Source organism: Anoplolepis gracilipes, chromosome 17 (genome assembly GCF_047496725.1).
Source record: "Anoplolepis gracilipes chromosome 17, ASM4749672v1, whole genome shotgun sequence".
NCBI lineage: Eukaryota > Metazoa > Arthropoda > Insecta > Hymenoptera > Formicidae > Anoplolepis > Anoplolepis gracilipes.
In genome coordinates, this window is record NC_132986.1 from 7077526 (window position 1) to 7102262 (window position 24737).

Below are 24737 nucleotides of genomic sequence, written 5' to 3' on the forward strand. Positions count from 1 at the left end.
AAATCCGTCGTTTCAGTCACATACGATAATTTTAATTGAGAATGCGTCGACGCACAAGTGTAAACGTAACTTTAATCGTTTGCCACGTTCGCTCGTATATCTCGTTTCGTATTCCCAGTGTGAACTGGGTTACTACTTTGGAATCGGACGGAAGCGCGGACGGGCCCCAGACGAATTCCTGCCGCCGACTGGTTGGCTATTCGCCGTCGTAAAATATATAGCCTTTAATTTATATCCGAAGTCGCGGGGAAAAGCGACGGAACGGGGATCGCGTTCGCCTAACGAGATTGCTTTTCTATCCTCCTCTCCTCCTCCTTCTCCTCTCTTCTCCTCTCTTCGTGCCATTTGGATCTCCTCTCGGCATGGAAAAACGCGCAGTCGACACTTTTTAGCAACTTGGGTAAAAAATGGAACGATAGGGTCGTATGGGAATCATTTTTAATATAGTCATATCCGATAATATATTAAGCCTCCAAAAAACTAAAATTGAAAATTCGCCAGTGTAATATAAATGAAATATGAAAATAAGATTTTTTTCGCATAAATATAATCGATTGTGGGCTTCTGTATATTTGTATATTTGATGAAGAGATATCGCATTGATTTACGCGAATTTGTACGAATTTCAAGAATCGCATATGATTTTTTTTTTTTTATAAAATTTCCCTTTGTGATAGTCTTGGACTCGCGCCTAAATTCCCTCGCATAAACATTATTCCATTATCTTCGCAGACCAAACAGACATAGGTCTCTCTCGTCATAAGTTAATTCGAAGTATCCGTCTCGCGCTTGTTCGCGCCTCCGTTCGCGAGTGCGTGATCGCTTCTTCTTTCCCGCAGCAGATGCAATTTGCGCCAAACTCTCGGCAGTGATTTGTATCTGGCACGATGTCATCCAATAATTCACTTTGATGCAGGATGCGTACGTGCGTTGCATCGCGTCGAACACGAATTCTGTGACGAGAGTTTGCAACTTCTTTTTTTCTCAACGGCTCGATTTGATCGAACGCAAGCCCGCATTCGTGGTCGGCTTCTCTTTCGCAACGTTCGCCTAATTTCTGCGCGCGACCGCATTATAAATAGATCGCTGTGTGCAATACTGTCTACCGCGCTGACATTGATGGCATTTTTGAAATTCACGAAATGCTATCTCGTCTGGCTTTCATCGTCGTTCTCTTGCCGTCATCTCGTGTTTCTCTTTTCTGTTACTCTTACTTTTCAATGAAAAATACATTTTTAATGAAACTTCGATACACAGCGACAAAAATGATTAAAATTTACAATATAGGAAATATAATAAAATATGAAATATGTTAAATATGTTGAAATAGATATTTAAAAAATTTATAGAATTTTTAAGTTTGTCTATTCTTTATTGCCACAGAATAATCTGCGTGTACGCACTATTATTGCAATAATTTTTTATAATTAATTAATGTAATCTCAATATCATCTCTCTCAAAACCTGCAGATGTACGAGTTCAAGTATCAAATATCTTGTTACAAAGTTATCCCGAGGAGATAATCGAAAGAGTTAATAATAAAATAAAGCTAAAATAAAATAAATTATTAGATAATAAAATGTTACAGAATCTTTTTAAACAAATTTTTAAGCTATTTATTTATCTATTTATATCTAAATTCGTAGTTGGAAATATAAAAGAGGAAAATTCTGTTCAATACTCAAATACCTGCTTAAGAAATCTTTTATCAGTTTGCAATTTATCCGAGCACGTCTCAGACGGGTAAATAGCTGTCGTCGTCACGTCGCCTGACATTCCCTCGATCGAGATATCCTCGACTTTTCACGACAGATAACGGTGGATTGGTGGTGAATGTGTGGTTAACGATTTACTAACGAGCTTTTTTCTCGTCTTTTTTTTTCCTTCGCTATCTCTCGTGACCATTACAACTGCAGGATTAAGTAACTTTATCTTTCTCTGTCTTTCTCTCGAGACGACAATTATCCGCACGCGAATAATGGCTGAATGAAAGCTTACGATCTGTAGACGCGGCGCTTTTACGAGCGTCATACTCTCGCTTTTACTCGACTAGCAGCTGTTTACTTCCGTAACAATGATCGTCATCGCTTCTAATAAATTGCCACCGCTGACGCACGATATTGCAAACAAATGTGAATTTACTCGTTTCCCTGCTCCAATTCTGTATCTCTCTTTCGGAAATGTACGAAAAATAAAAAAAACTATATAAATATAGATACATTCTTAGTTTAAATTTATCCTAACGGCTTGAATAGTTACAATTAATTTGATTAATTATCACTAAGCTGATATGAATAAAAATGTTTATTTTAGTTTTTGCCGACAATAACAATTCGCGATTTACAAAAGTGCGATGAAATATAAGCTCTCGATGTACGATGCGTTTCTCTCAAAATAGTATATCCCCTTAATTCTTTTTTTTTTCAACCACTGTGTAACAGCTACTGTTCCGAGTTAGCGAGGTAAATGATCGACGCCAACATTCCTGACACTCGGTCCGTTCAGCCCGAAAGAGCCGCTAAGCGATTAGGCGGCACGACGGCGTCCCGCGACGTCGATCAGCGCGATGCCGACGACGCCGACGTCGCCTGGGTGGCCCGGTTCAACCGGATATCTCGCAAGCGAACCACCGTGGCAAACTGCGGCGACGTCTCGCTCTTCTCTCGTGTTCTCCACCAATTATCGTCGCGATTTATTCAAGGAACCTCCGTCCGTCCTCTGGTCGTTCTTTCGCCTGTCCATCTCGCGGGACCGCAATTATTCGCGGCTTCCCAGCCGCTTCCGCTGGCCGACCTTTTCTTGCCTGCGAGCTTTTCCTCTCTAAAAAATTCGGTCGATGAACCCGCGACTGATCCCCGCATCTTCTTGCACTGGCGAATCGTCGGGTAATTACCCTATGGGAGAGATGGGATGAAGGGGAATGGTGAGGTGAGACGTTCCTCTTTGGCAGCCGTCCGCAGAATACTGATTGGGAGTAATTACCGTGACGGTAGAGAGAACGCCGACGAATTTAACATTCAATAACGAACCGCTCGTGCGCGTCACCTCAACCTAGTGTGATATGAAGTACAAAACACGTGAGTGAAAAGAGAAAGAGAGACAGAAAGAGATGCGTCGTTAATGCGCATCTCTCTTTAGGATATATGTACCATTCTATCTAAATATATATATATATATATATATATATATATTCTTCGACGAAATTAAAACATCACGTCGGTTAAAAAATGATGGAATTTTAATATATTTATATTTGAAAATTGATAATATATATATATATATAATACATACGATATTTCTTGGAAGTATCAAGGCTACACAAATTTCAGGTTTTAAACTTTATCAAACTTTTTTTCTCGACGATAATTTTTCTCTAGAACTTTTCTCTCGCACCATTTTCAAATAAACTGTGAAAACTGTTGAAAAATCTTAAATTTCAAGATTATTAAAAGAATTTGTTTTAACTTTGTTTTTATACGATTTAAAAGTTTGAAGTCTTCTCTTTAAAAGACATTTTTAAAAAATAAGCCATAATTTTTTTCCAGAGTCATTAAAATGATTAATATATTTTTGGTTCTTTAGCATTACTAATTAAAGTATAATAAAACTATGCAGGCTAATGGCGAAAAGAACGATTGAATTTACACATAGTATATGTGCGTGCGTGTGTTTAAAAAAGATTTTTTTTCTGTACGCGTATGATTTCAAAGTTAAAGTTTTTCTTTTAATTTTTCACGGTTGATTTTGAAACATTGTAATGTACTCTCTTTTTAAAACAGTTAAATACTTTTTATGTATACCTTATGTATACATAATATAAATATTAATTTAATTAATTAATTTTACGAAAGAATGTTTTCAAAATCTAAACACGAGAAATAATTATATTAAATGTAAATTTATTTAAAAAATGTTTCCCTCGTTTGATCAAAATCTCAACTATGTCATATCAAAACTGTTCCTTACGTCAACATCATTATTTTATATTTCATCAAAATAAAATTACATATATTTTATGTGTTGAACATATATATACATGTATATATGTACGAATTATATACAAATAGTACTCACAAATTGATTCTCCAATTCTTGGTTGCACTTTGAAGATCGTCTATGGTTGCAACCATAGACTCGTTTATGAGCAGTTGACGCATTTAAATTGCATTAAGGAAGTTAAATGGATCGTCTCACTCGAGCTCTCTTTCTAGCGTTAATTGACTCGCGAGGTTCTCTCGGCGGCGGATTGACGAAGTTTATGATCACTGCTCCTCGATGTCGTCATCGTCATCGTGGTCTGCAAAGTGCGATGGCGTCAGCTCGTTAGCGCCATTATTACGATCACACACGAGTCGGCCGGTGGCTGACGTCAAAACAGTGGTTTCGAATTACCGAAGGAGACACTGCCAAGAGGCGATGCGGTGCCATTAAATCACGGAGAGGCTTTTGTCACTCGTGCTTGCGGAGGCGATTTGCTCGCGAATGGCTCGCTTTGCCAATTTCATTGGACCGCGTCAATTAGTTTGTGAAATTTGCTATTCCCTTTGTTAACGACAAACGCGTAAATCTATCTAGAAACTGTTCACAATGTCACCATCGAGTTTGATCAAGTATCTTCGATCTTTTCATTTTTGCCTTTGCCATGTTTTTAAGAGATTTTAGAATTTGTTAGAGAGAAAAAAACGCAATGTGTTAACTCTTTATAGCACCTTTAAGCTTTTATCTTTAGCTTTTATCGTCATAATTAAGTTTAAATAATAGTTTTAATATCTTTTAAATTATAGCGTAAAAGATGTAAAATAGCTCATCTTTTTCAGCAGCTTTGATATTTTTAAGCTCTCTAAAGGGTTAATGTTATTAACCCTTTATATTAAAGCTTTATAGAGCATTAACTTTATAAATGAGTTTGAAAGTTGTGCTTCGAGTGCGAGAGCTTTGGATCTAACTCTCACCAATGTGCTGAACTTACTTGAGAACTCGGTAACTGTATTCAGACAAGGGTGCAGCGTAGATTTGCTGCTCTGTTAAATCGGACGCAAAGTGTCACAGTGCGTCGTCCCTTCTGCTTCTATTTCAAGAAGACGTTTCCGAATGTCATCCTGTATACATGGCGCACGCCCTTTAAAAGCCCCCCGGGGCGAGAGACTAAAAGGGATTTATGGAAATTCGATCTGTAAAATCGAATCTCTCTATAAATCTAATCTTACAATATCCATCTTAATCTCTGAACATGGGGCTTGGCTTAAGAATTGCTTGATATCATTTCCGTTGTTTTTGTTTGATTAACAGCATTTTACATTCCTCGCGAGCAAATATATGACTGTAAATAAAATAGATAATTTTTTTTTTTTTTATAAAAATGAAAAAGTATTTAAAAAGGATGCAAACGTTCGCTGAGATTTAAACTAATCTCTTACGTTAAGGACTATATGAAACTTTAAAGCGCAACTTTTCTTTTATTTTTGTCGTAGGACTATCTTTTATAGTGTCGAACGAAGTTAAAGAGTTTACGAGAAATGGGTCGGAGCGAGTCGTAGGCGATAAATAAAAGAGGAAAAGCGGTAAAGTAATAGATGGGAAAAAACGCGAAATTTATTGCACACAACTTTTTGTTTGACAAATCTCGGAGATGGAGTTTGACTGAAGGTTTTCATTCTCTTGAAACCATTGTTACGCGCTGTAGCGCGGAATTATCGATATTTCTCCAGGACTCTGCTTTAATGATTTTCTTGCAACTTTCTCATTTTATTCATTTATCTGTTCTTTTAATTTCTTCTAAGACAACAAGAAATTGTGCCTTGTAATATTGCAGGATTTAATTAAAACATGCACGATATTGAGATCTTTGAAACTAAATCGCTACTAAACTTTACTTAAAGCTTTAAACATACGTTTTGATTTCATTATTAATTTTGTTATATTATATACTACATATAAATAATAAATTATATGTATATTATAAATTATATAAATATATTACAAATATATCATTTTTATTTTTATTTATTATTTTAAAGATAATATAATAATTATTTATTGTTTAATATATTATTTTTGGCTTCTATATTATAAGAATATTTTTATTTTCATTTTGACAATTTTTTTATAAAGAAATTAATTACGACATTAAATATCATCAAATTTGATAACTTTTTTATTAATAGTAATACACACTCATGTACATAGAACATGTATACGATAGTACAGTGACTATTCACGGGTCAACAGCAATACAAATAACGAGTCTCTTTTAACCTTTAATAAGGTCATTCTTGATTGTCTTAACCGGCGGAAAATATATGATTCTTTATAAGAACAGGGATGCATGATCCGATAATAAAAAAAGAGAGAAAAAATGCATAAATATATGGGGATGCATGGTTTGAAAGAACGTTTTAAAATCGAATATCAGGATTCTTGCGCTTTATCAAAGAAGCAAATTTGATTTTTTTGTTCAAGATTTTGAAGCATGAAATTGTTTCAAATGACGCTAGTAGACAGGAAAAGTAGCTCACTCGATTTATCGTTAAAGCGAGTGGACTAGTTATTTCCAGCCGAATAAAAATCGATTGCCATTTCATAAATTCCAACTTTTATATCCGTTCTTTCTCATAGTTTTTAGTATCTTTTTTTATTAGAATTATATTTAGTATCTTTTTTATCAGAAATATATATATATATATATATATATATATATATATATATATAATACCAATTTAAAAAAAAATTGCTTACTAAACTCATCAGGCATTTTCATATGTACATATGTATATTGCATATATAATTGTTTTTTACAAATATATAAAATATATAAACTATAAAAATATATATAATATACATTAATATAAACATGTATATATTAGATATGTTTAAATAAAATATAGACTAAGACTTTTATGGAACGACCTTAATATTTTTTTAGCACAATTAATTTAATTTAAATCTCAAATCGATGATTGATTTCTTAATTAGAAATTAAACGATTTCAGCACAGTTTTTAAATTACACAGAATTAACTCAGTATTTTTTTAACAAATATATTGTGAACTACATGCACGTTCAACGTGCAAACGAATTGATTTTCTGATCGGAATAAAAACGCAGCGTTTTTATCTCGACGATGTAGTCGGAGCTCGGAGCTGGACTACTCATCGCCATCCTGAGATAGGTCGACCATTACGGATCCCGTAACACAGTCGGGTAAAAGCGAACGTAGTGAACAGACGCATGTGCCATTCTGACGGAAACTGACCGACTCCTGTGGGAAATGGGGACGAATCCCGCGCGCGTACTACAGAGAGCGCCGAGCGCGAGGAAATTTAATATCTGAATCGACATTCACATCCTCCCTCTCTTTATAGCTGCCAGTCTGCGTTGATTTGACCGACCAGCCGGCACCGTTATATATTATCAGTTCTCTCCTCAGATATCAATACATGCTATCTCGTTTCACCGTCAAAATTAGCGCGATGCAGGACGAAAATATTTTGCACAATTACATATATAAATAATATTTGATATAATGTTATTCTATCTGTATGGTGAATAATTATCAAAGTTAATAGATGTTAAATTACAAGGAGTTTGAAATTGGAGTAAATACGGTTTTGTTTTTTTCTATTTCTCAATATTTTCCCAAGTTTTAATTTCACGTAAATCTATTCGAACTAAAAATTATTTTGTAAAGCAAAAGAAATATGCGGAATATTTATTTTTATACATCTAGAAATTTTCTAGTTCCTATAGACTCGTGCATATTTCATACTATAGTCTTGTGGGAATATAATATTCCTTTCTGGAAACCGGTTGAGACGAAATGCAACACTGACGTGGTCATCTTGGATCTGTCAATGTGTTAGAAATTCCGAGTTTACCGCCTGACGATACAAGTCTAAGGAGAAAAGAAAATCGGAAGTCATAAGAGAGATGTGTCTCGGCTTGTAAATAACTTTTGACACACTCAACCTAGTTATGTAACTTTATAGAAATATAGAAATGTCCTTACATTACATCTATACTTACATTATTTTTCTTGAGAATTCTTTTAATATATAATGTTGTACATAATTTATACTATTTCTGAAAGTCGGTCTCTCTATCTCTCTCTTTCTTTTTAGATAATTTCCTATCTTCGTATAAAATTCATTCATTATAAATGTTCAATTTTACATGCACTTTGACGCATAGTAGGCAGAAAGTCTTCGATCTTACCTTCTTCTGCAGTAATTTCACCAAGAAAATATTTATCGTTTCTCGATCGGAGAGAGCACTTTGTGCCCAATTCACGTCGATCGCCGTTAATTGAGAAGACTAGCGTCTCTTCCCGGTGTCATTTATCGTTTCTTCCAGCAGTCGGAGGCGGCAGGTGTCCCTATCGATCCGAAATAACCTTTTGAAACCCTTCGGAAGGGATTCTCCTCGTGCTAGCTCTCGACGACACTTTAGGGGCGTTTTACCATGAGTCGTTTCCGCTTCCAAGCTTGTTCCTTGCAGATTAAAAGCATTCGGAAGAGCGATTCGTCGTGAACTTTGTCGTTCGAGCTATAACTCGAGAACACATGACCTTTTTAGTCTTCCTCGGCGAAACGATTCTGGCTGAAAATCGCATAATCCTCTTTGCCCGTATAACTGTGGTTTTATTTCCTCGTTTTTTCTTTTTTCTTTTGGCAATGAAACCAAACGCGTATATCGATTTGCTGTGTGTTCCACAAAGCTAGCGAGCTACAATTCTTTGTGTTAAAATTCGGTTAACGAAACAATCCGGGTTGTTCTGTGTAACACGAATCGCGGCATGAAACACAATTGCAGCTCGCAGATCATGTTCTTTTTTTTTTTAGTTTGAATAACAATATTGATGCGTAATTAATGTTTTCTCGAAGCTCTAATATAAATTTCTGACAGATGACCAGAGTAATTATAAATAAATTTATCTTACGAAGAGTAATTATTATAATGAAATTATTATAATTTAATATTACAGTAAATATTTATATCATAGTTTTAAAGTAATTCTTCTTCCTGTAATTATATGGAATATTTATCATTTACATCGCTATCTTTAAATGTTAAAATTGAAGAACTTTGTTGAAAACGAAATATAAGTTCAAGACAATGTTTAAAAAATAATTCAAGCTTTGACTTTTATGAATAATATTATTCGCACTGAACATTCATCGAATTCATATATACTTGTATAACGAACACTGTGACATCATTATAAAAGGACTACTCAGTTCGGGAGTAGTTGGACCATCTTGTGTAGTGGTAGTGACTTGTCTCAATTTACAGAAACGCGCATTCCGCCGGCGCCGCTAATTTATATTAATTTTAGACGCGTATATATTTGAATTAATGTGCACGTCGGTTCGCACCCGTTTTCATGCTGCTTCTTCAACATTCCTGCGTAAAACGGATGATTCGTGCTTTCGAGCTTTTGATGTCGAAATTCGCGAGATAAATATTAGGCGAAGCAGTTACGAATAATAAATCGACTTTCTACCAAAAAGAAAGAAATGCAATTTTATTGAAATTTTTGTTCTGCAAAAACTTTAATATGTTTTTTCTCTCACATACACACAATGTCTTACTCATATACTTTTTATTTAATTTATTTTATATTATATTATTTTACCTCTTATATAGAAGTTGAAATGTAAGACAAAAATAATTAATTCACTTGAATTATCGACACAGTTTATTTTTCACGATGCACACGATTGCAGTCAAGTAAATTTTTCAGATGATCGATTTTAACTAAATTATGTAGCAAGAAAATTTGCGCCTTTGCATCGTCCTTGAAGAAATTAAATATTCCGTGAAATAAGTGATTACTGTAAAACCAAGGTAGCGTTTTTATAATGTTCGTTAATTTGAGATTATTTATCTAGTTATCTATTTATGAGATTTTATCTATTGTTATATTAACCACCGTGATATTAATTAATTTAAAAAATATATATTGAAGGAAAAATGCACAACTATATAGAAATAAAATTGTAGAATTCAACTTTAAAGTTTTTACTTTCAAAGTGTATCTTTCGGTTAAACTTTGTATATTTATACATGTCGATGAGAAGTTATCATTGGTCGCGTATTTGTTATCAAGTCCGCGTATCAAATGCTATACTGCATGCTAGTATTTGCAAAATTTGTTAGAAGAAACGTTGAATAAGAAAATAAATTTTTAATTTATATTGATAACAAAAAAGCATTTTTACGAATTATATAAAAATTGCAATTCCAATTTTAATCTCACTCTCACTTTCCATCTCTTTCTCTCTCTTTACGCACTTTATGGTATCGTTAACGGCTTACATGTTTTTCTGTGGAATAAAACAAAACTGGTTCGCGATACTAATCGTTTGATCCTCAATTAATACGCTTTTATCGGAGATTCGTGTCGCATTGCACGTACGCCATCACCTTGCATTACGTTGCAACGAGCTAAAACGATATCGAGCGAGAGTTTGTGACGTTTGTAGTATCAGCGCGATCGATGATCCGATGCATCACGTACACGCATCCGATGCGCACCGATTTGCGGTGTGTGCAATATTAACGCGTCCACGGATGCATGCAAATTCCTGTCGACACGCTCTCTGAGGAACGTCTCTGTTCTGTCTGTTTGCAGATCCCTGCTTCCGCAGTACTCGCCCCACTAGCGTAACCAGCAGCATTCGCCGCACATCCACAATGGCCGCCTGTTTATGGTGAGTGTGTTCGTTATGATGATGGTATTAATTTGCACGACGGACTTGACGGACGATCAATTCTCGCATATTCTCGACGAATATTCAACCGCAAAACAAACTATCCAAATCGAAAATCCATTACGTTAGTCGTAATAAAGTGTTTGGCGATATTTCATATTTGCAACGTTTACAGGTGATTTTTTTAGCCCGGTTTATAGTTTGATTCCAAAAGAAAAAATATAACAAAATTGAATAAATACATCCGTTAAAAAATGATATATATATTTTATGCACATATAATATTACACACATATTTTACACTTACAAAAATTATATGTAATAGTATCTAATATAAGATATATACTCGAATTACAAATACATTTGAAATAGGAAAAATTTGTGTGTATATATATATATATATATATATATATATATATATATATATATATATATATATATATATAGAGAGAGAGAGAGAGAGAGAGAGAGATTTTAGACATTACGTTTTTTATTTTTATTTAATTTAATTTTCGAAATATTTAAAGTTTTATCTCACATTGATCAGATGCAAGTATTGATCGATATGTGACATTAATATCTCAAAAAGATTTCTCGAAATCGCAACACAAATTTTACACAAACGGAGAAATGATAGCTTTTTGCACACCCTATACATTCTAAACGCGATAGACGAGAAATAGTGTTGTGATATTATCCGATTCTCCGCGCTAAATCATTTCCGGCGACAAGAAATGTCGTGAAGCTGAACTCTCTTAAATCCGTCTTATCCGATGAATTATGGTTGCTCGACAATGGTTGCCGCGTGAATCTCTCTGGAACGCATCTAACTTGACGACTATGAGCCTAAAGACGTCAAGACAAAAAATTAAGCGCAGATTACTAGATATACAGGATGTCTTTACTTTCTTATCAGATTAGTTCGTTAAGAACGAACTCTTTGCTAAATGCGAGTTTTTTTTTTTCTTTTAGATATAACGTGTATTAAAGAGTTAATAGTTTTTAATTATAACTCGTTTTAAATTGACATTTTGAAAATTAATCTCTAAACACGGATATAAACAATAAAATCTAATTTTTTGGTTATTTTAAATAGACTTTGACAAAGTTTTAATACAAGAATTAGCTATATGAAATTAATGTTAAAAATTAAAAATTGAAATGTCAGAAAACATTACGAATTTTCTTAAAGTTTTTATCGTGAGAGAAAAAAATACTGATATCGAAAATTATTATAAAACTTGCCACGATTTATTGAGTCGATAAAAGTGTAGCGCTTTCTATAGTCGATATTTTTATGCATTTTACGTAGTTTTATTTTTATTTCAATAAAATTTGAAACTGAAAAGAGCGTGTAAAAATTCTATAGTCTTTGTTCCTATTCGCGAGTTCGTGACTATTTGCATAAAACGCCTCAAGTGATTTTTAGAACCAAAAATAACGTTGTATTTTTCTTTCGACTGTGAACTATGTTTTCACTCGTTCTGTGTTTCGGTTCGATATTTTGAGTTTTATTATTGCTACTGAAAGAGAAATGAAAACCCAGTAAGTTTAGCTATGAGAAAAAAATCAAACGATAAGTTAATTATACAGAAAAATTAGAAGAATAATTTATTATATTTTTCAAACACAGAAATTGATTAAAATATATTCAGATTTACGAAATATTTCAAGTTTGATTGTGCCTCAATCTTGACCTCTAAGAAGATTTTCAAAGAATGAATTTCTTCAAGATTCATACAAAACATTACACTTCAGGAAAGTCCGACATCGATAAAATCTAAGACGTTAAAAGTTTTGCAGTTTACCACTTTCTTCTTTTACTCAACTAGCATCGATGTTGTCTCAATCGAATATTTCTGTAAGTTTCAGACTTCCCAGTGTTTTTATCGGTCAAAATCTTGTTCTAGTGTCCTAGAAAATTTATTAACCTTCGAATTTCGATCTCTACCTTTGGATCTCTCTCTTCAATGTGTTTACAGTTTTCAAATCACGATCGAATATCGCGATAGCTATCGAGTTTTAAAGCATCTCCGCGGCTTTTGAACATTTCCGTTTATCCGTTTGTCTGGTTTACGTAATTAGTAGCAGGTGGCGAAACGACGGAAGGTGGTTGGCTTATGCAACCGCGAAGAGCATGACTATGCTGAATGTCGTCGTCGACGATGTCTGTGACAGTCGCTATAAATAATCGGGGAAATCCCGGGGTACCAGAAGATATCAGCGAGAGTACGCTCGTAAAAGTATTTGTCGCTGTGACCCCTGTTTCGATCAACGTCACATCGTGAACGAGTCGCGTTATGATAACTTTGTATCCAACAAATTAAATTTAATAGATTTCTATTTCAATGTCAATAAAGAAATATTATATATATAATTAAACATACACAAAAAATAGTAATAGTTTTTCATATAAAATATTAAATATCTTATATAATACTTTTTGATCACTTCTTAGCTTAATATTTCTTATATGCAAAATGGAAAAAGAATCGTTTAAATCAATTTTATATGCGGACTTTATCAGAAGTCTATTACACTCCCGGTAAATTCCGCATATTGAAAATTGATTTAAATGATTCTTTTTATCCATTATCATGTATAAGAAATATTACGAAGTTATGAAAAAAATATTAAGAAATTATCAAAAAGTATTATATGAGATGTTTAATATTTTATATGAAAAAATATATCGGTATTTTCTTAAAGCTCTGGTAAATATATAATACAAAAAAGTTGTAAAAGAACATTTAATGCTGTTGCGCGTATCAAGAAGCGAGCAATGTTATTTGCCGCCTTCGTTGCTAGTTTAGTAGAAAGGAAATAGAAAACAGTTTTCGTTCTCTTTTACTATCCGAGAGTCGTCGACGACGACATTCAGCATAGTCATGCTCTTCGCGGTTGCATAAGCCAACCACCTTCCGTCGTTTCGTCACCTGCTACTAATTACGTAAACTAGACAAACGGATAAACGGATAAGTTCAAAAGAGTTCACATGTACATGTACTTTCTTTGGTATATGTTGTCTCTTCTTCTACGATTTGGCATATTGCGGGTCCTGAATCTGGCATCACTAGGCCCAGTGTCGAGCTTAAGAGCTTAAGAACAATAATAAGTTATTAAAACGCTGAACTAGAGCTGCGTTAACAGTACACAAAGATCGATCGCTTATTCGTTCACCTCGTTCAATCGATCGTAAAGCTACACGATAACAAATATTATAGCCACTAACTTTCTCACGTTTATATTCTTCGACGATGTGAGGTGCCAAGGCGACCCAGATCGTCCAGAGTGACGCTGGAGAGAGATAGTCCACTCTTATGTCACTCTTCTTTCCCTAGCATGTGTGTTTCAGCAACACTGTTATCTTTAACAATTTATAGCTGCTCCGCTCGTTGATGGATTTGTCGAGAGATCGCACGTGTCTCTTTTCATCTCTCTTCCACTATAGTTTTCATTGTTGAAACAGCAGTTTCTGTGATCCAACGAAACTGGCTTTGATTGTCTTGCTCTCCTTTAGTTATGAATTTCTCTTTGATACTTCATCTTTATTCAGTGTCCTAGTCTAGTTCTTGTTTAGTCTTTGTATTTGATAGTCCTTCTGGTCTATTTTCAGATCTAACGCGTGTTCTAGTTATTAAATCATTATTTACTTATATCTTTCTTTGTTTCATTTTATCTGTAAGTTATTTTAACGTTGTTGGAAGTTATGTTTATTCCAATTTATTAATTCATCTTGTATCTTAAATATTTTTATTCTTGTAAAAATGCAATTATAAATTTTTACTCTTTTCCTCATTTGTTTGCGTGCTTATTATCCATACACATTTGCTCACTCTTATTTATTATAATATTAAATTATTTATAAATTTACTTTTTATTTATTAATATATAAATTAAATTAATAATATAAAAATAACAATAATATACTATTATAGACTGCGTACTCTTTAATTGATTCGGAAACTCGGATTTTCCTTCTTTTTATGAATTTTCCTATTAACTATTACACGATAAAAATTACTTTATTGTTGTAATACCTGTGTTTTATTCTGGGATTTTTCTTAGAAAAATTAATTATATCTTCTATTTCTTATTAATCTCTTCGTAATTTTCTATCCGCAACGGATATGATATAATCTTTTCAGATAATTCTGCTGTGATGAGAGATACCCTATGTCTATTTCTATCATCTTTTTCTATTTATTTTTATATTTAATATTCGCGTTTAATCCGTAATCTGTTTTTTTACAGTTTTCGATTTTATTATTTATACATTTATTCATTTATTTTCTCTAATATAAATCTCATTCTTTCAAGTTTATTAATAAGTCTGAATTATTTATTTTTTTAATAAATTGAACTACTATATCTTTATAATACAAAGTTAATTATAACATTATTCATGTAATATATTTAAATAAAATAAATTATAATGGAGGGAATACTCGTGATTAGAAAAAAATTATATCTTCTTACAAATTCGATTAAATATCTTTTATTATATCTATTAATTTATCTATTTCTTATCATTTATTACTTGGTCTGAAAATAGAAAATGTAATCCTAAGAAATTGATTAAACCGCTCCCTTAGTGTCTGCTTTTCATCCTGTTTTCCTTTTTATCTGTCCGAAAGGATGTAGGAGACAGAGAAGAAACGATTCCATTTGTGCAATTGCATTGTGTTTTATTTTTCATAGTGCAATTTCTGCTAACAAACGTGCACTTCGTTCTAGTAAAAACTATTGCGTATGCGCTCGACCAAGAACGGGAAATAATGGGCGATGACTTTCCAATTTGAGAGATAACAGATGTTTTTGTTTTCTCCCCCGACTGCGTCGCGGACGTGTGATAAACGAGGTTCTAGCGAAGTTCAAGTTCGAGCGAAACATATTCACAAACACTGCGAGTTCTTTGCAGAGATCGGTGTAACATTAATTTTCGCTGGTGAATATTGTTTGAGTCAAATGAGTTACATCGATCTTGTCGAATAAATTACTTATTATTATGATTAATAGTCTGTTATATGATGATTATTAATGACTCCATTTATGTATATATATATATATATATATATATATATATATATATATATATATTTGTGCAAGATATTGTGAAGTAGATTAGAACAAAAGTATATTTTTTTTCTTGTATAAATTGAGATTTTTTAGTTTTCTAAGATAAAATTACAAATTTAAAAAAAAGAGTAAAAAATGCTAATCGTACGAGTATAGATAAAAAGTAAAAGATTATAGGATATTATTTGATGTATAAAAAGTCACTTATCTCATATACATCTTTCTACTTGAATATTTTTTAAGAAAGACGCTAATTGTGAATTGAAACTCGATATATGATTTTTCATATAGTATAAAATCGCGAGATAAGAGAATTCGTTTTTTTTTTCTCTAAAGTTGACTGTCTCAAGTTAGTTTCAATTTAGACTTGATCCTAGCTGAATTTTAGCTAACTCCTGATCAATCCGGTTTAAACTGAATTGGAGCCTTATACATGGACGTAAAATGATTTCCAACCATGGTTGGTTAAATATTTAGGTACACGAGCTCCATTAAGCCGCCGCGAATTACATTTCGGCGTTAATCTCTGGCGAGACATGCAATTTAGAGGCGAATGCATTTAGTGCTCTATTCTAATTTAGATTCTAACATCGATCCGATTGAATCGATATCTCGATTTTTTATTTTGGTTAATTCTCTCCTGGTTGATCGTAAGAAGTATAACGAACTCACTTTACGTCTAATATTTGACTTTCGCGACACTCGGCGGGTTTCTTTTGACGTTGATGAATGCTTGTTTATATACGCATAACTCTGCCACGTGCGGATCCACGTAAGTGACGTCGAATGCGCGCGTGTAAATGATATGGTTTCGATTATCCGCGCTACAAATATCGCGTGCATTTCGCAGCCGCGTCCTTGAACGAAATTATTATTAGATTGTTGCACATGAAATGTCACATGTCACATGTCCTGAGTTTTTCTCTCTCTCTCTCTTTCTTTCATTGTATATTGTATTGATATTATATGAGATTTTTACCATCAAAGTTATACATTATTATATAAAAAATTATTAAAATATATTTTTTAATTAAATTAATATATATGATAATTGTTTTATTTTAGTCCATCTTGATAGCTTGTTTGGCATATTATTATATAACTTGCATCTTGATATAGAAAACTCGTTAATAACTTTTAGCCAAGACAATCATAACAGCTATGATAGAAAATGAGCGAGATAACAATGAAATTGAGGGTTAAAAATAACAGCTGTCCATAATTCAAATTTATGCGAGCTCTCGTCTCGATTATTTTTGTTGCAGACAATTCTGGGTCACGTGAGGACTCATCGGGCAGCGTGCTGAGGCGCGGCCTGCCTGACACTTGCAGGCGCAGGTTACAGCGCGACGGTGACAGACACGATCGAGTACATCCCGCCTATATTATCATTATTATCTATTCCGTGGGTGCACTAATAATCCCGCGTCCAAAGTGGCTAAGAGCGTAAGTCCCCGTCGAGTGCACCAAGAGTGCTCCAGCGGGGTAGACGGGGTGCAGGCGGCGGCGCAGGTGCATCAGCAGCATCAGCAGCAGCAGCAGCAGCAGCAGGAGAGACGAACACCGAGGCGCATGCCTTACCTGGGGCCTGACATGACAACCCGGCTATCCGCCATGTTTTACACGGTCGAGGTCGGGGACACCAAGTTCACCATTCTGAAGCGCTACCAGAACCTCAAGCCTATCGGATCGGGTGCGCAGGGAATAGTTTGGTAGGTGGTGTTTCATTAACCGTACAATTTGATGACGTCAATCTTTTGTGCAATTTTGATTCGTTATATGTATATAAAGAGATTTAAGGAGAGACACGAGCAGAGAGATTCGAGGCTAAATTAAGCGCTAAATTAACTCACTTCTCTTAAGATTCTAACGATACAATTGTTTATAGAATACAGATTTTTATAATAATAAAATTAAAATTAAAATGCAAATTAATAACCAAATATTTAATACAGATTATTTAAACGTCGAATAACGTAATAATAAAAGATTGAAAGTTGAAAAAAATTTAAAACATTTACAGAATTTTAGAATACTATATAATATGTCAGTCAATATTGAATTATATTTATTTTATCGGTATATTCAACGCTCATTGCATTTTATTTCGATATATCTTGCATTATCCGTTTCACAGATAAAATAACGTCAAACCTCACCCACCTCCATTCAAGTTATTTATACCTATACAACTGACAATAATAGCACAATCCATCAGACGCGAGTTTCGAAGTCAATTTGAAGTCAACTGAACTTTGTATCGCTACAATATATATCTCGAAAATAGAGGTATGAGAGTTAACTACGATTTCTCATCCGCGTTCTTCTTTCATGGAAGAGTAATGAGATATCATTCGCTGTGTAGATAAACGAGAGAATCAAAGTAAATCGGACAATTCGATTCAGAACGAAGGGGAATGTGGGATTTTGCAAGAGTATGCACAAAGACGATGACGATAAGAGTCAGAACGCCCTTTTCTTGTAAGCTTACGATGCGATGTTGGAAAAATCGTCTTGGATGACATTTTCACGACATTCCTTCGTCATTGTCTTCGTCCTCGTTGTTGTGCCTACCGTCGAAACTCGATCTTCAAATCTTGATCTCAAAGCGAATTATTTAATCAATGCTACTAGTGAATAGATGGATATATAATTGTGGTGGTTTCTTCTGTCTTTTTCCGATTTTTTAATTTTATCCTTGAAACGTTAAGTATATAAATAATTTATTTTTCGTGATTAACATCGAATGCAATTCTCATTTTTTTCTCAGTTTTTCAAAGATAAAACTGTCGCTTTAGATTATAAAAAGTTGGGAAATTCTGTACTCTATTTTTTTATTAATAATAATTGTTATAATTTTTTTTAACAGAATAAATTAAATTAAAAATATTTTTAATGACGCTCGCAATCAAGTTTTAACAAAAATAAACAATGGTTAGGCCAACTAACGAGCAAATTTGAAAGGGTGTTATTTAACAATCTTTATTATTATTCCGCATTTGAATCTGAACAAACTATATATAAACGTTTCGGCTGTACGTAGCCTTCCTCAGTATTATTGGACAATGAACGCAAAACAAGATAACCGCATTGAAGCTTAAATTTTGATATTCTAATATTATGTTGCATAGCAACCGCTAAGTTGAACTAAATCTAAATATCTAAAACACGGGACCGAGTCAATTGACTATTAATCTAATGTTGCTCGTTAGTTGGCCTAACCATTGTTTATTTTAGAATAAATTAAATTTAAAAATTATGATTCATTCTCTCTTAAGAACTTGGGGACAACATTTTTTAAATTAAATTTTAATTTCTGGATTTGACTTTCCTCAAGTCTTTGCAAAAATATAGTTAACTATTGTTATACAGTAGCTTTTAATTTGTTCGAATAGATCTGACTATTTCACAAATGAGCGTCTATTTCTGCCTTAGTTTTCAGCCTTTGCTTTAATTATTAGTTATTAGCGATATAACGCCGGTAGTCTGTTAGATCAAACTCTCGGGAATTATTGAAATTCACAGCGAACAGTATCGATCGTAAATGAAAGGTCCACGTGATCGTTCCCTGGACCGTTCCCCTCGGTGCCTCTCGCACGTGTCTCCCCTTTCGACGCCCTCGGTAGAAACTGAAATACTGCATTATCCGAGAAAGCGCAATCTCGAACAATACACCGTAACCATGCAGGTAAGTCGAACGAACGGACGAACGAATAGTAGGGAATGCGGATATCGGTTTTCGATAAAATTCTCTACCGTAGCGTGGTCCATTACGGGCAACATGCGAGGCGTCTCGCATCGTCTCGTTCCTCGAAAAGCCAGCTGCTTTCGAGGAAAGCTGCTCGATGCTGTGTGCACAGAATAGGTCAGAATACGCAAGGAAATCGACCAACGATGATGGAATATTATTCACGGCGGAATCCTGTGCGTTAATCCTGGTATTATTAAGGATGCTCCACAAGGGAGAAATTTTCATGTTGATATTAAAAACTTTATTATCTTGTCATGAAATATAAAAAGTGAATTATCTTTGTTGACAACATGTCACTTGTTAAGAAGAATTTTCTACTAAATATCTTGTATCATATTATTGAAATTTGCAATTATATAGAAGATGTCTTTTATAATACTTTCTCTTCTATTAGGATTGAGATAATAATATATAAAGCCACTGAAGAATATTTTTAATTTGCCAATTTTTTTTTTGAACGTTAAATTTATTTTACACATGAAAGATTTTACTACTGCGAAGAATATATTAAAAAAAGGTATTTCGTACAAGAAGAAACAAAAAAAATTTAGTTTACAAACTTTCTTATGCATTTTTCTATGATTTATTAGAAAATATATTATTAATATATTTATTATCTCCAAGCTTTTAAAAAAAATTAATAGTTTTAATAATAAATTTTCGTACTTGAAGAAAATTTAATGCAACCTTTTCGAAAACTTTGGAGAAAATTAAGTGAAATTTTATTTGAACTTTGCGAAATTACTTTTTTAATTTCTTCAAGAAAGTGAGTCAAAATACTATTATATCAAACTTCCTTCATTTTTACTAAATTTTTTCAATATTATACTTTTGAAAATATAAATAAATTGTATCAATATATAGTTTTGTAATTTTTATCGTATTTATAATTTGTGATATTTTTGGTAAATTTATTTTTAAAGGCGCAGAGATATATGCTGTGTTACTTTAAAATCACAGAATTTCGCGGAGGTAGAGGATTAATGATTTCTTGAAATCTCTTTGGTGGATACCCTGTGGAGCTTACCTAGACACACAGAAGCGTTTGAGGAAGAGGAGCAGGAGGAAACTCTTAGCTCGTTTGATCGTGTTTAACCGGTCGTCGAATACGATTCCTTTTGCGAGGAAATGATCTCGATAGCAAGGACGATATTCAGAAAGATAGAGTGAAGGAAAATCGTTTTGATATCCGTGGCGAATCCATGCTTGCATATCGACGTTAAAATCCGCATGCTTTGCTTTCTCCTGCATTCTTTTGCGCCGCTCATTATTTTTCTGGTTTAACTGATGATTACTCCCACTCATGATTTAATTCGTTGAATGCGTTCGTTTAACGAGCTGCGACTGCAAGATATTTTTAACCCATAAAATCGATTTTTGCATCAGTCCAATATATGAAATAAAAAATATTGCACACAATTGCTTTAAAGGAATTAGCGAAATATTTTAATTACTTAATATTTAGCACTAATTTTTTTAAAAATATATTAAAGCTAATAAGTTTATAAAAAAATTATTGTACACAACTTCTCATAAAAAAGATATGAAGTAGTCGTGGCTCGATAAACGTCTATATTAATCCGCTTAATGTATTTAATATACATTACCACTGACAAGATACTATTAAAGACCGTCAGCCCTGGGTAAATTTTCGTGACCACCAAGTGGGTCTGGAGGGCCCCGAGGTAATTACAGGACGATGACGCTATCGACCATTTTGACTTAATTATATGAGTTATTTAAATCATGCGAATATTTTAACTCTAATTGTTGTTTTATTAAAAACATAAAAAAATGTATAGATCTTCTGTGTAAGTGTCCCCAAAATAACAAAATAAGCGTTTTATTGCATTTAATCATTGTTTTGTTACCAACAGTACAAAGATTTTCTCACCTATAGCAAGAAATTCTTTGCATTGTCGATAATTTTTTCCCGTCACGCTAAACCCCGTAAGACCACCGGTCTTTAATAATATCTCGTCAGTGACATTACCGTTCAAAAGTTTGGAAGCAGTCAAATAGTTAAAAAAATCTTTTAATTTATTCAAAGAAACCGCCTGTAATAAAAGTTTATTGTATATTTTGACTACTTTGTAGAAAACGAAATTTTTTTTAACCACATTTCTCAAAAATTAATAATTATTAATTAAAAATTTCTAATAACTTCCAAACTTTCGGACAGTAGTATGTACATATATATACATACATATATATATATATATATATATATATATATATATATATAGTTAAAATATTCCCTCTTTCTCTTCTCTTTTCTCTCTCTCTCTCTCTCTCTCTCTCTCTCTCTCTCTCTCTATTTCTGCTTAAAGTTTAACATACATCCTATTGTTCAAAGGTTTGGAAGCAGTCTACTTTTTTAAAGTTAAAAAATTTTTTCAATATGTTCAAAGAAACCGCCTGTAATACAAGTTTATTGTATATTTCAACTATTTTATAAAAAACGAAATTTTTTTTTAATCGCATTTGTTAGAATATAATAATTAATAGTTAATAGTTTCTAACTGCTTTCCAACTTTTTTGAACGATAATGTATATACATATAATGAAATTTTTATTTTTTCTAAAAAAATATAATATTTAATTCCAAGAAATATAATATTTATTGGAAAATATAGTATAATAGCTATAAGTATCTATTGCACATCTATTGCACAAAATATTTCAGCTATATTGCAACTATGTATATGCTTGTCAATTATAATTTTAGTTTTTGATTGCCGATTTATTTACCCTTGCATGGTTCTTGGATCCATCCACCAACTCTCTTACATCATGGATTGGCTTGCAATTGATATTGGCGCTACGCGGAGAAATTTCACAAAAATATATATGATACGCGCTCAGGAGAAGTGCATTAAATTACGGATGGTTCCGACAATCAAGCACGATTTTGTGTGACGCGGTGCTCAAAGGGAAAGCCTTCGTGGTAGTAAGAAAGGATCTTTGAAGGATTGTCAGATGGAACGACGAGCCTAAAACTCGTATTCGTTCCAAGAGTTACAAATCACGCTCGTTTGTCCTTTGAGACCACTGTCGGTGACGTTGTTGCGACGGAGAAAAATTACGTTCCGTGAAACGCGATCCGTTGCAACGAGAAGCACAAAGTGTAATTTAGTATCTCTTGACAAGTTTGCATTTTCGCAATAAATAATAAAATTCGTGATGTTGCGCCGCGAACATATTTTAATTCATTGATTTACGCAGATATAAAATAAGCAAATTTATAAAAAAGTGAAAGAATATTTTTCCGGTTACACAAAAAATAAATTGTTAAAAAAAATAAATATATGTGAATTAATAGAACAGTTGTATAATAATTGTCAGCAGCCAATAATTGACAAATTCACTTATCTTTTTTTACTTGATAACTTGTGTGTGTATTAACGGAATTGTGTGTGTTTAACGGAAAGATCAATGGGTTTCATTACGCTGGTAATTACAATTTAACGACATATAATCGCTGATAATTTTCTGAAAAATTTTCTCGCGAATGTTGTCGAGAAAAAGCTGACAACGATAAATTTTCTCCGTCACCACTCGACTTGATCGTTTTCGTTCCTTGTAGTTCTTGTGTCGTTGGTTTAGTAGCTAGAACGACGGTATGCGCACTACCTAGTTAAGACACGAGAATCCGTCACGAGAAGCAGAGTGTCTCAACTAAAAAGAGAGAGAGAGAGAGAGAGAGAAAGAGAAAAAGAGAAAGACAACGAAGCTAAAAGAGTCGCCTTTAAAGAGGTAATGATGACGACGAACGCAATGGAATCGAGCAACATTCGAAGCGGCTATCGAAGTCACGTTTTTGGCGATACGGAACTTTGCATACCCGAGAGGTACGTTAATGTTCAACCGCGTGGCGTTGGTGCTCAGGGTATCGTCTGGTGAGTAAAATCCATGGTCCACATGATGCATCATATACTGCCGGTGTGCCCATTTTTCTGTCTCGTTGACACTTTAACAGTCAGTTTTATTGCATATCAAACAGCACGTTTATTCAATGTTTATGTATTAAATGTTGTAATTAATGTTGAGAATTTGGTAGTTTCTTTCAAATCTTTGCAATAAGATCGCCATATATTTTATTAACTATTTTTTCTGCATTAAAAATTTATCATATATCTTGTATATATTTGAAAAAAAATACTAACATAATACACTAATCTTGTATTCATAAATTTGAAATTAATTTTCTATATTAAACATAAAATATTTTTTGACAAAATACATGTGCTCTATTAATATTACACCTTTGACTAAATAAAAAACAAATCTTGTGACAAACAGGACAAAGTTAGATGTAGACACGCGGTATAATTTATTAAAATCAAAAACAAAATAAAGTTAAATGCTATTTAGTTTTTTATCGCGCTTAAATACTTTTTAGTTTTAAATTATTCATTTTAATTTAATATTTTCTCTGGAGGGAGATTTATATTGATCAAGTGCATAATTGATCTTTTGCATTTCTGTTACAGCGCGGCGTACGACACCGTCACTGCGCAAAATGTGGCGATTAAGAAACTGTCCAGACCTTTTCAAAACGTGACACACGCGAAGAGGGCCTACAGAGAGTTCAAACTCATGAAGCTGGTCAATCACAAAAATGTAAGTTTCATAATCTCAATCTCGTTTCGTTGCGACCTCGATGCGTGACATATATGTATTTGCTTCGGACACGCATATGTCACATTTGTCGTGTATGTGTAATAAAAAGTTGCAATAAAATCTACGTTTAGTATTATTCAGTGTTAAAGCCTTGCTGCTAAATTTAACACGTTTTGGGCAAGATTGTGCGTGTGTGTGTGTGTGTGTAAATATATATATATATATAATCATATGTATTTAATATCTTTGTAATTATATTATTACATAAAAGCAAGTCAAAAAAACTTTTTATATATGCGTATAATTGCTACTTCCATTTACAAATTATATAAAACTACACACTCACATATAAAAGGATGTTACGATGAGTTAGGACGCATTACAAATAGCGCTTTAGTTATTACTTTTTCCATCGTATTCACGATTATAATTTTAATCCACTTGATTCTGGCATGTATGGTAATTAAATTACAACTCGAGATTTTGCGGAAATTGGAAATTTAAAGTAAATTCAGACATTAATCAAATTTTTTAATTGAATCAACTGCTATCCAGTTTCGATCATTCCTTTCAT

General features: G+C 33.1%; 1 protein-coding gene across 8 annotated transcripts in view; it reads left to right on the forward strand.

The window, feature by feature from the left end:
• Positions 1–24737, forward strand: part of Bsk (mitogen-activated protein kinase dJNK) — a 148408-nt gene that overhangs the window by 113642 nt on the left and 10029 nt on the right. For 2 of the 8 annotated variants that reach the window (XM_072909905.1, XM_072909906.1), the window contains 3 exons: positions 10632–10710; positions 17055–17501; positions 24034–24163. In XM_072909905.1, coding sequence (XP_072766006.1) covers positions 17362–17501; positions 24034–24163 — 270 coding nt within the window. In that variant the 5' untranslated portion in view covers positions 10632–10710; positions 17055–17361. Of the gene's footprint in view, positions 1–10631; positions 10711–17054; positions 17502–23146; positions 23440–24033; positions 24164–24737 lie in introns of those variants that run through there. The other 6 variants (XM_072909907.1, XM_072909909.1, XM_072909908.1 and 3 more) reach the window with 5 other exon arrangements.